This window comes from Oryctolagus cuniculus, chromosome 10, assembly GCF_051225735.1.
Source record: "Oryctolagus cuniculus isolate XC-2025 breed Fujian yellow rabbit chromosome 10, ASM5122573v1, whole genome shotgun sequence".
Lineage (NCBI taxonomy): Eukaryota > Metazoa > Chordata > Mammalia > Lagomorpha > Leporidae > Oryctolagus > Oryctolagus cuniculus.
This window is the reverse complement of record NC_142876.1, coordinates 93,393,462-93,406,715: the sequence shown is the minus strand read 5'-3', so window position 1 is coordinate 93,406,715 and position 13,254 is coordinate 93,393,462. Positions and strand designations below refer to the sequence as shown.

Genomic DNA, 13,254 nt, shown 5'->3' with positions numbered 1-13,254 from the left:
TCTAGGGGAGGATGTTTGGGGAGTAATTGGATAATAGGATCCTGGGTCCTAAGGGAAATGACTAGGCTTTGCATTAATATTTAGAAATTATTCAAGTATGGCAGGTAGTTAAAACTGTTAAAAAATAATTTCTTTTGATGACAGAAATCTTGAACGCGATTAAACTATAATCAGAAGGAGCAAATGGCAGTGAAAGACTTGAGAACAAAGAAAGGCACAAACATGTATAAACATTAGGATTAGTAGCTAGAAGTCAAAGGGTGCAGAAAATTTTTGATTAAATATGGTGAATGAACCCACTCATAATAAAAGGTTATAAAGGGCATGAGGTCAGGAAGACAAAGAGAATGGGAAACAAGACTACAGCAGATAATAGATACTAGCAAAATTTTGGAAGGTGTAAAAAAAATTGAAAAGCGAGTTAAAAACATGGCTTGAGTGTCAGAGGCACTTAGTACTTCTGAGAGAGGGCAGGAGTGCATGGATAGTGCTAGAGGCAGGACTGAAAGTTTGTATAAGGGACTAGGGTATTTCAGATATGGCAGGGGGTAGGTATGAGCAACTTAGGGGGGAAAATGGGACAATTAAATGAAAGAATTTATCAATTAAATAGAGTAGAAGAAAATTCCCAAAATTGAAAGATATTAACATGTAAACCAAAAATACATACTGAATGTTCAGCACAATATATTTTAAAAAGTCATACACTATAACAAACGCAGGAAGTCTCACAAGGTATTATTCCATTTATATGAAATATACAGAATAGGTAAATCCATGGTGATGCTCAGGGCCTGGGGAGAGAAAGGGGGAGTAACTGCTTAATGCACATGGAGCTTCCTTTGGGTGATGAACATATATTGGAACTAGGTAGAGGTAGTGGTGACACAACTTTATGAATGTACTAAATGCTCCTGAATTCTTTGCTTTTAAGTGGTTATTTTAAGTTATGTGAATGTCACCTCAATTAAGAAAAAAGGAACGGGGAGAGATAAGAACCCTAGGGATAAAGGGAAGAGTCTGAAAACTTCCAGAAAGAAACAAAGGGTCTCGTATTATTCACAATAAGCTAAATTAAAAGGTTGCTGTAAAATAACCGTGAAATCTTAAATGGCTTAATGTGACATTTATTTCTCACTCCTGCTACATGTCCATGATAGGGAAGAACACCTTGTTCTACATGGTCACTCAAGAGCCTAGGTTGATGGAGCCTTTACCAACTTACTCATTGTTTCTTAAATGCTGTCCATTGGTCCTATGGACCTGCCTCAGTGCTAGGGAGTCCACCCCGCTGCCCAGAAAGCACAGGCAAACCACGTATTGCTGAACACAAAAGTTTCTACCATGTGTACTGGGTAACAAAGACAATTATTTGAAAGGCAGAGAGATCAATCTTCCATCCTCTAGTTCTCTCCCCAAATGGCTACAATGTCCAGGGCTGGGGCCAGGCTGAATCCAGGGGCCAGGAATTCCATGCTGTTCTTTCACATGATTGGCAGGGACCCAAGCATTTCAGCTGTCTTCTCCTGTCTTCCCATGTGTATCAACATGAAGCTGAGCAGCCAGGACTCAAAAGTGGCAGCCTGCTATGGGATGCCAGCATCACAACTCTGTGTTTTTGCCATAGCTAATGCCAGTCCTCAAATCATTTACCTTCTAGCCATCCCTTTCAGGAAGTTATCAGAGGATGTAATAGAATAAAATAAGGAAATAAAATAGGAAGAGGAATATTTAGAATCTAGGAGAAAAGGAGATTTTGCACAGGAGACAGCCCAGACCAGAGTAAGATCAAAGTACTGGGGTCAGTGATGTGGCACAGTGAGTTAAAGGCCAGGCCTAAAGCACCGGCATCCCATATGGGCACCGGTTCCAATCCCAGCTGCTCTACTTCCAGTCCAGCTCCCTGCTAATGCATCTGGGAAAGCAGTGGCGGATGGAAGTCCCTGGGCCCCTGTACCCACATGGGAGACCCGGAAGAAGCTCCTGGTTTCTAGCCATTGCTGCCATTTGGGGATTGAGCCAGTGAATGGAAGACCTCTTTCTTTTTCTCTCTCTATGTAACTCTGTATTTCAAATAAAATAAATCTTAAAAAAAAATGAAAGGACGGAGGGAAGGGAGGCATCATGGGTGGGTTGATAGGTAGGTAGGTAGATAGATTACCTAGTATGTTTGACAAAAAATTAAAAGTTTTATGTTCTGTAAGAACTTGGGCTGTGCTTGAGAGAGATACATAAAAATGTAGTAAAACAACATGAGTCATTATAAACTACAAAAATACTAAATGTTGCATAAGAAAAGAAATAAAATCATAGTATAAGACTCATAAAATAGTCAATGTAAATGCTGATATAGGTTGGCAAAATATAGCTTATTAGGATGACAGTAGAATATTAAAGCTTAATCATGTATGCAAGATTGTCAATAAATCATTTGTAAAATGGAAATTTTTTAATTAATATATTTACAAATAGAAATGTAAATGCTAGAAAAATGGCTAAAAGTTGTTGTTTGTATAAAGTGAATTTCAGCAATGAAGTGGAACAGGTCAGAGGACAGCAAGGACAGCTTACATTACACATCTTGTAGGAGTAATATTTTTTAAAATTAAACCTGTTGCTTTGGCTTTTTGTTTTTAAGAAGACAAGAACGCACAGTGCCACATACTACAGGGTCTAAGGCATGAAAAAGAGCTTTGGGCTCTGGTAGACAGAAGGTTGTGATGATCTTGTAGTAGTAATTCCAGTGGTTGAATGGTGGGTGTGGGTCAAGTTGCAGTTGACTGAAGAGCCAAAGAATAGCAAAATTTTTTACCTACTGCAAAAAGAATAAATTAAAGATTGACTGCCATAGAAAAAACAGAATAAGATTTATTATATTTTTGAGTAAAATGCAGAATATGAAAATGTTATTTCAAATAAAATAATTATAAAGAAGTTACTGAGAAAGCACATTTCGAAAATGATTCCATTTCCTGAAATATGTTACAGCATAGGCATATCTGCTGAATTGTGTCAGCAAGGAAAAGTAAACTATTAGTATAGTGTAATTTTTTGTTGCTTCTTAATTTAAATTAAAACCTCAGGATTGCTTTATTTCAGCTTACCATCTTTGATTTAAAAGAAGATGGCATTGTTTTTTCCAAGCCCTTTGTAAAAGGGTCTGGGCTTTTAAAGTAAGGTGAAATGTAATTAAAAGGCAGATTGTCTGCCTACCCTGAGTTTTCTGCGTTAATGTTATTGCTCTGTCATAGTTAGAGTTCTCTTAGTTCCCCTTCCAGCTTCAAGTTTTTGTTCAAGCTTGGTCATAGGAGTAATGTTATCATCTTTAAATTTGGTCATGGAATGTGTTACACTGCAGGGCTCAGGGAAATGCTGCTCAGTATGGGCTTGGATACTAACGTTTATTTTCTTTGGCAGAGAAGCTGATCGTGGAGGGGCATCTAACCAAAGTGGTAGAAGAAACAAAGCTTGCAAAAGGTTCGTTTTCTGTTTCTTTCTATCGTTTTTGATAGCTCTGTTGGATAATGAAGTGTATATTTTCAAGGTCATAGTATTTTAACCATCAGTTTATTTCTTACTGCTGCCAAAATGAGTCCAGTAGGAGTATCAGATATTATATATAAATTAGTTGAACTTGGTTTTAAAACATATCTTACTTGGAAATTTTCTTTTAAGATGAGCCTATTTGTATTATTTTTTTGAAAATTAATTCTTGATACAGCTTTCTTTGTGTATTTAAAACTTGTTGTGCTCTGTTTCACTTCCAGTCTTATTTTCAACCTTTGGTTTCAAGATTCTAATTAAATACAGTGTAAATCTTTTATCATACAATTTAAGTGAAAAATTATCATAATTGCATCGTGGGATTGTTATATCGTTAAAATACATGACTTTTACTGTCTTAATATTTTATTATTTTTTGTCGTGTCAGTTTGATTTAAACAGAAGTAATTAGCTTTGTGAGTATAAAATTTTACATTTTATAACGGAAACTAGTTTTTTTTGTGTGAATTCTTTCTGTAATAATCATCAGACTTAGAGAAGAAAACTGAGTTTTAAAACATCACTTTTAGGCAAATAAATTTGGAGGATATTGTCACCAGACTATACTGATACAAAATTTAAAACTAGATTTGCAGTCCTTTTCATTAGTAAAAACAAGTGATAATGAAATGCTTAATGTTAGCACATTCTGTTTTGTTGAAGTAACTGGATTCATTTGCCTTTTTAAAATATTCGAAAGGTGTTATTACTACAGATATCTGGTGGCTTCCATTGTGAATTTTGTGCACAGCAGATGCCATATTTGGGGAAAGAATGCATAGAATATGCATCACTAATATTGTTCTGGCAAGAGGCATTGAGTTTCAGAACAGTGAACTATTTTTAGTACCTATGGCAATTTATTTCATCTTATTAAAGTTAGATGAGAACATACTTTAAAATAGCTTTTACTTCACCACCTAAATACTTATTCAGATTAACTGATTGAGTAGCCAGCATTTTGAAGTGCAAATAGAGAGGGAGAAAAAAAAATCAATGCTTCTTTTAATTGAAGTTTCTTGAAACCTTAGTGCTCTGTTTGATGCATACTGAGTTAGGACATATGTGTTTGAAATTATGTTGGTGGAATTATTGGAAAAGATTTGTGCAGCATTGCTAAATTCTTTTTAAAACCTGGCCATCATTGTGTATTCAAAGTCCTAAACAATATGCCTTTTGGTCCAGCACTTCCACTTCTGGGTTTTTATCTTAAAGAACAAATGGACAAGCCTGTTTCTCTCAGTGCTAATTTTAAAAGCAGTAAGAAACGACAGGAGAAAACAAAAAATAAAAAGAAAAGAAACAAATTTTCAAAAGTAAAATAGCAACAAGAGGAAAGCATAAGGATCCAGTAATAATGGTATTTATTAAATAAATTATGGCAAATAAATCTATGTAAGTGAATAGAATTCATCCTACAAGAAAGATAATGCAAATATAAGTTATATATACTCAGAGATTTTTCTGTCAGCAGACAGCATTTTACTAGCACATCAGATAATCTTTAAAAACATGCTAATCCTTATAACAAACTAGATGGCTGAAATAAGTTACATTCTAAATAGTTTTAATCTGGCTGTGAAATATTTTCTTTTAGGTTGAGCTAAATTATCTTTAAAAAATGCTTTCCTTGGTGCCTTTTTGGTGGGATTATTTTTTTGCATGGAAAATATCAGCCGCTAGAAATTAAAAATTACTAGCAGTTAGCAGTATTAGTATTTCATCTAGAGGTTTAATCTAATCCAAAATGTAGTTGTAGGTTGCCTGTGCTTTCTTTCTGAGTCCTGACTCAGCTTGCAGTCCTTATGTGTCTACAGTAGTTCTGGGGGTAAAAGCAGAAAGAACACAAGAAAATAACTTAAGCATTAACTAGTTGTATGCCCTCAAACAATTCCATTAGCTCTCTGGAAAACCTTAATTTACTCACTTGTAAGATGGGATTAATAAAAATTTAACCTGCAGGGCTGGTGCTGTGGTGTAGTAGGTTAAACACCTGCCTGTGGCACCAGCATTCCCTATGGGTGCTGGTTTCCAGTCCTACTTGCTACACTTCCGATCCACCTTCCTGCAATGGCCTGGGAAAGCAGTAGTATATGGGCGCCAGTTGTGACCTGGCTGCTCCTCTTCTGATCCAGCTCTCTGCTTGTGCATTGGGATGGCAACGGAAGATGTTCCAAGTGCTTGGGTCTCTGCACTCACGTGGGAGACCCAGAAGAAGTTCTTGGCCCTGGCTGTGTCTGTTGTGACCTTTTGGGGATTAACCAGTGGATGGAAGACTTTGCTCTTTGTCTCTCCCTCTGTCTATAACTATGCCTATCAAATAAATAAGTAAATCTTTAAAAAAAAATTTAAGGCCGGCATGTGGCTCACTTGGTTAATCCTCAGCCTGCGCCACCGGCATCCCATATAGGTGCTGGGTTCTAGTCCCGATTGCTCCTCTTCCAGTCCAGCTTTCTGCTATGGGCCAGGAGGGCAGTGGAGGATGGCCCAAGTGCTTGGGCCCCTGCACCCATATGGGAGATCAGGAAGAAGCACCTGGCTCCTGGCTTTGGATCGGGGCAGCTCTGGCCATGGCGGCCATTTGGGGAGTGAACCAATGGAAGGAAGACCTTTCTGTCTCTCTCTCTCTCTCTCACACTGTCTATAACTCTGTCAAATAAAAAAAGTTTTTAACCTGCATGTTTGTTGTGGAAATTTACTGAAATACTGCTTTTGAAGCAGGAAATACCATCTTCTTGTCCAACAAATGTTAATTCATTTTTATAGAAAGTTTTTATTTAATAAATATAAATTTCATAAGTACAACTTTTAGATTATAGCAGTTCTCCCCCCATACCCATCCTCCCACCCCCACTCCCATCCTACCACCTACTCCCTCTCCCATCCCATTCTTCATTAAGATTCACTTTTAATTATCTTTATATACAGAAGATCAACTCTAAAGTAAAGATTTCAAAAGTTTGTACCCACACAGACACACAAAGTATAAAGTACTATTTGAAGACTAGTTTTACTGTTAATTCTCATAGTACAACACATTAAGGACAGAGGTCCTACATGGGGAGCAAGTGCACAGTGACTCCTGTTGTTGATTTAACAATTCACACTCTTATTTATGACGTCAGTAATCACCCGAGGCTCTTGTCATGAGCTTCCAAGGCTATGGAAGCCTTTTGAGTCTACAAACTCCAACGTTATTTAGACAAGGCCATAATCAAAGTGGGAGTTCTCTCCTCCTTCAGAGAAAGGTACCTCCTTCTTTGATGGCCCCTTCTTTCCACTGGGATCTCACTTACAGAGATCTTTCATGTAGGTGATTTTTTATCACAGTGTCTTTAGCTTTCCATGCCTAAAATGCTCTCATGGGCTTTTTAGCCAGATCTGAATGCCTTAAGGGCTGATTCTGAGGCCAGAGTGCTGTTTAGGACATCTGCCATTCTGAGTCTGTGTGTGTCCTAGTTCCCTTGTTGGATCATTCGCTCCTTTTTAATTCTATCTGTTGTTATTAGCAGATACTTGATCTTATTTATGTGATCCCTTTGACACTTAATTCTATCTTGGTCTTATCTCCTCCCACTCTTATTCCCACTGTTATTTTTGACAGGTATCAATTTTCAATTGGATTTAAACACCTAAGAAAAATTCTGTGTTAAGTAAAGAGTTCAACCAATGGTATTAAGTAGAAAAAGAAAATACTAAAAAGAATAAAACAGTAAGCTGTTCCACAACAGTCAGCACAAGGGCTGATGAAGTCATTGCTTCTCATAGTGTCACTTTCAGTTCTACAGATTTCCTTTTAGGTGCTAAGTTAGTCGACACAGATCAGGGAGAACAAATGATATTTGTCCCTTTGGGACTGACTTCTTTCATTCAGCGTGATGTTTTCCAGATTCCCCCATTTTGTTGCCAAATGACTGGATTTCTTTTTTTTTTTTACCACTGTGTAATATTTCATAGAGTATATATCCCATAATTTCTTTAGTCAGTCTTCTGTTGATGGACATTTAGGTTGATTCCATGTCTTAGCTATTGTGAATTGAGCTGCAATAAACATTGAGGTGCAAATTGCACTTTTGTTTTCAATGTAATTTCCCTTGGGTAAATTCCAAGGAGTGAGATGGCTGGGTCATGTGGTAGGGCTATATTCAGATTTCTGAGGTATCTCCAAACTGTCTTCCATAGTGGCTTTCCCAGTTTGCATTCCCACCAGCAGTGGATGTATAACCCTACTCTCTTTCCAGGAAATGATTCCAGTGGCATAGGCAGTGGTTTATGGCCAGTATATTTTTTTGCCTGTACATAATTATGTCTTCTCAAAGGTACAGTGAAATATTCACCTTATTGTAGGCTTTGCAGTTTGAGAACAGTTTTATGTTGATGCTGATAGCAGCTATCCTTCCATTTTATTCTATATCTGTATCTATATCTCTGAATGGTTAAGTACTACAGAGAAAAGTCAGTCAATACTGACTCTTTTTAAAAGATTTATTTATTTGTTTGTTTATTTATTTAAAAGGCAAAAAGAGACAAGGAGAGAGAGGTCTTCCTGCTGCTGGTTCACTCCCTAAATGCCTGCCACAACTAGGGCTAGTCTAAGTAGAAGTCATAAGCCTGAAACTTAATCTGGGGCTTCCACAGGAGTAGAAGAGACTCAGATGGTGACAAAAAACAATCTAAATGAAAGATCCTGGTGAACAAGATCCCAGCAGAAGGAACAGGCCTTCAAGGAGAGAGGCACCTTTCTCTGAAGGGAGGAAGGAACCTCCACTGTGATACGGCCTTGACTAAATAAGTTCAGAGTCGGTGAACTCAAGGGGCTTCCATAGCCTAGACAGCTCATAGCAAGAGTCTCGGGTGATTGCTGACGTCATAAATAAGAGTGCCAATTGTTAAATCAACAACGGGAGTCACTGGGTACAGGCTCCCCCCGTAGGATCTCTGTCCTTAATGTGTTCTACTATGAAACTTTAAAACAACACTACTAGTCGAACAATACCCTATACCTTGTGCGGTTGTGTGAGTGCAGCCTGTTGAAATCCTTGCTTAGTATATAGTAAGTTGATCTTTAGTATATGAAGGTAATTGAAAATGAAACTTGATGAAGGGCGGGATGGGAGAGGGAGTGGGAGAGGGGAGGGCCACGGGAGGGAGGGAGGTTGGGGGGGGGCCACAACAATACAAAAGCTGCAGTTTGTAAATTCACATTTATTAAATAAAAAAAAAAACTATATAACAAACAAAAAAAAAGAAAAAAAAGAACTTAATACTTTACCCTTTTAGTATTTTTTATGTTCTACTTAAAACTATTGGTTGAACTCTGTAATTAATACACAATTACTCTTAAGTGTTTAATGCTATAACTAGTACTCAAATAGTATTTTACACTTTATGTTTCTGTGTGGGTGCAAACTGTTGAAATCTTTACTTAATATATGCTGAATTGATCTTCTGTATATAAAGATAATTAAAAATTAATCTTGATGTGAATGGAAGGGGAGAGGGAGTGGGAGAGGGGAGTGTTGTGGGTGGGAGGGAAGTTATGGGGGGGGGGCTATTGTAATCCATAAGCTGTACTTTGGAAATTTATGTTCATTAAATAAAATTTAAAAAAATAAATATTAAAAAAAAAAGAGAAGAGACTCAGAGCCTTCACCTGCTGCCTCCTGGGATGTACATCTGCAGGAAACTGGATTGGAAGAGGAGGAGCCAGGATTCAAACTAGGCATTTCTAGTATGGGATGCCATCATCTCAAGCAGCAACTTAACCACTGCACCAAATGCTTGCCCCTGAACTTTTTTAAGACAGAAATTTTCCATCTACTGGTTTACCCCTCAAATGTTCACAACAGCTGGGACTGGGCCAATCCAAAGCTGGGAACCAGTAACTCAATCTGGGTCTCCCATCTGGGTAGCAGAGACCCAGACTCTTGGGCCATCATCTGCTGCTTCCTGGGATGCACATTAACAGGAAGCTGGAATTGGGAATGGAGTCAGGACCCACACGTAGACACTCTGCTATGGGGTCTGAATATCTTCCATGCAGTATCTTAACCACTATACCATTTGCTCACCCACTAAAAAAATAGATGTTGCTTCATAACTGAAGAATAGGTTGGCTTCTTAAAATTTCTGTTTATTTGAGAGGCAGGCTGACAGACCTACCATCTGGTGATTTGCTCCTTAAATAACCACAGCTGCTGGGGCTAGGTGAGACCAAATCCAGATCTCTGATGTGGGTGGCAGGGAATCAGTTGAGCCATCTTCAGTCCCACCCAGTGTCTACACTAGCAGGTAACTCCAATCTGAGGCTGGAACCAGTCTTCAAACCCAAGTCGTCCAATATAAGACGTAAGTGTATTGACCAACATCTTAACTCCTAAGCCAAATGCTTGCCCCAAAATAGAAGTTTTGAAAATGAGTAGATACTCTTCCATTTATTTATTGTATCCTGTGTTTCATTCTTGAGTAGATTCAGTTTGCCTTCATGTGATCACTATAGTACCAGGACATAACAGTGATGGATCATGACTTGACTTGCTAAAAGCTTGCCTTCTTATTCAAAAGTAGATGTGTGGGCCAGTGCCGTGGCTCCCTTGGCTAATCCTCCGCCTGTGGCGCCGGCACCCCAGATTCTAGTCCTGGTTGCTCCTCTTCCAGTCCAGCTCTCTGCTGTGGCCCAGGAGGGCAGCGGAGGATGGTCCAAGTGCTTGGGTCCCTGCACCCGCATGGGAGACCGGGAGGAAGTACCCGGCTCCTGGCTTTGGATTGGCGCAGCGCAGGCCATAGCAGCCATTAGGGGAGTGAACCAACGGAAGGAAAACCTTTCTCTCTGTCTCTCTCACTGTCTATAACTCTCTCTGTGTCTTTCTCACTGTCTAGCTCTGCCTGGCAAAAAATAAAAAAATTTTAAAAAGTAGATGTGTACCTTCAATCTTTTTTAAATCTCTTTTGAGCACTGTTGTATGTACTGGGAATACAGCAGTTAATGAAACAAATGCAAACTCCTGTTCTCATGGAACATACATCCTGGTAAGATCTTGTTGGAAGATTGGGCATCCTACCTTTTGAGGCAGTTTCGCCTTTCCAGCCCACACTCTAAATATAGAATAAAATTCCTTCTAAGCCAGAAGAATGCTTTTGAAAATACACTACTCTTGCTTTACTTTGATATCTTGATCATAAAATTGCCAAAAATATTAAAAATCAGAGAGTCATTTTCCTGTTTTCTTTTCTCTTCTTCCAGACTAGTTCCTTTTCTATCCATATATAGAGATGAGATGTGTTAGCCTGTTTTACTTGAGATAGTAACTTTGTGATCATAACTGGAACATTCAGAAATGTCTGATTGTAGCACACTGTGAATGCAGCAGAGGCTCCAGATTAGATTCCTGGGGCCTTCTGTGATCAGTGACTTCACTTCTAATCTAAGCTCCCTCTCACTCAGCAGCTGACCTTTACTACAAATGACAGTGAGAAAGAAGTAAAAGACTTCTTGCAATTCATCATCCATTTCAAAATTAAGCCATAAATATTAGGAATGTTTTTATATGCTATAGCCTTAAGCTATATTTTAATATTGTATTAAATATTTTGACAGTAATGGTTTTAGATGTGTATGAAATTTCATTGATTATGAAACTGTATGTACTCCAAAGTTTTTTTTGTTTCGTTGTTTTTGTTTTTGTTTTTTGTGTTTTTGTTTTTTTGACAGGCAGAGTTAGAGACAGAGAGAAAGGTCTTCCTTTTCCGTTGGTTCACCTCCCAAATGGCTGCTACGGCCGGCGTGCTGGGCCGAGCCGAAGCCAGGAACCAGGTGCTTCCTCCTGGTCTCCTATGCGGGTGCAGGGCCCAAGCACTTGGGCCATCCTCCACTGCCTTCCCAGGCCACAGCAGAGAGCTAGACTGGAAGAAGAGCAATCGGGACAGAATCCAGTGCCCGGACCAGGAATAGAACCCAGGGTGCCAGCACCACAGGTGGAGGATTAGCCAAGTGAGCCGCGGCACTGGCCTACTCCAAAGTTTTTTAAAAATGTACTTACACCAAAACTGTGGACAATAAAGAAGCCCTCTCCGCTTACTTATCAACAAGCTTCCCTTGGCTACCTAATACGTTAACAGCTCATAATTGTCATTTGCCTGCCTGTTATAGTGACTTGTTATCCCATAATAGTTATCTTTGCTAAAAATCTGCTGAGCTATCTTTTTAGGCTCCCTAATAAAACTGGACAGAACCGTCAATAGCCAACATTGTTACTGGAGCCTGCAGGGAACAATTTAGACTGACATGAGAGTTAGCGTATGGTTCCTTATGATGTTAAATGACATACCTCTGCTGATGTTCCACCAGCCACCCTGAACATGTGACACATGTAAAGGCGTGACTTGTTAATGTGTGTGCTCAAGGGACTTTCCATACTTCTTTACTCTGCATCTGTTGTTGCACCAGTTGTACCCCGTTTACTCTAACTCCATAAATTCTCGAACACTTTTCTGAACAAGGAGATAGGTTTGGTTTGATTTTTGTTCCTCCATCACTTTAAAAGCTTATAATAAACCTTCACTTCATCCAAAGATTTATATCCTGATGTTTTTCTAAGGGTAGCACACAGGCAGGGCAGGCCTGTTGCTTGGTAACAGTATCATTATGTGAATTTAGAAAGTAAATATCCAAAGAAAGAAAAAAACAAAAAACAGAAACGAAAGTAAATGTCCAAAATGTCCCCACCTCCAGAAATAACTTAGTTTTTATTTATTAGTAATAAGTGTATATTGACTATTTTTTGTTCCACAATACATTTCATGTAATAATAATGAGCAATGCTACAGTGAACATCCTTTTATGTATAATACGTCATCTGTTGTTTCCTTAGGAAACAATGATTGGTATTGCTATAAATATTATATATAAATATATAACAATATTTTTGAAACATTCCTTTTGAATTTATAATATCCTGAAGGAAAAAGATATATTTACACAGAGAATGATGTAGAGCATGATGATTTCCAAAAAGTAGAGAAGATGCAATAAAAAGGAACAGCTTGTTAGAGAAATGAAGCCTTCCTTAGAGGTACAGGGGCTTAAGCTGAATCTTAGAAAATGCATAGGCCACATAGAGTTGGTATTGGGGAAATACCCACTAAACCATATGGACGGCTTCCAATCCAGCTCCCTGCTAACTCGGAAAGTAGCAGAAGATGGCCCAAGTCCTTGAACCTCTGTACCCACATGGGAGACCAGGATGAAGGTGCTGGCTCCTGGCTTCATCCTGGCCCAGTGCTGGCTATTGCAGCCATTTGGGGAGTGAACCCGCAGATAGACAATATCTCTCTCTCTCTCTCCGTAACTCTGCCTTTCAAGTAAATAAATAAATCTAAATTTAAAAAGAAAAGGTTTATTCCCATTGTATTTATATGTACCAGGGGTCTTCAGAAAGTTTATGAAAAAAAGTATTGGGGCCAGCGTTGTGGCATAGTCAGTAAAGCCACTGCCTGTGGTGCCAGCACCCCATGTGTGCACCAGTTTGTGTCCCAGCTGTTCCACTTCCAATCCAGCTCACTGCTACGGCCTGGGAAAGCAGTGGAAGATAGCCCAAGTCCCTGTACCTCTGCACCCGCATGGCTCCTGGCTTCAGATCTGCTCAGTACAGCTCCAGCTGGCCATCTGGGGAGTGAACCAGTGGATGGAAGACCTCTCTCTCTCTCTCTCTC

The 13,254-nt window shown here is 38.9% G+C and overlaps 1 protein-coding gene across 46 annotated transcripts in view; it reads left to right on the top strand.

Annotated features, from left to right (window-relative positions):
• SLMAP (sarcolemma associated protein) overlaps positions 1 to 13,254 on the top strand; it is a 169,138-nt gene that overhangs the window by 122,403 nt on the left and 33,481 nt on the right. For all 46 annotated transcript variants that reach the window (NM_001082348.2, XM_051851069.3, XM_051851070.3 and 43 more), the window contains one exon: positions 3,418 to 3,477. In NM_001082348.2, the coding sequence (NP_001075817.2) occupies positions 3,418 to 3,477 (60 nt within the window). The remainder of the gene's footprint in view (positions 1 to 3,417; positions 3,478 to 13,254) is intronic.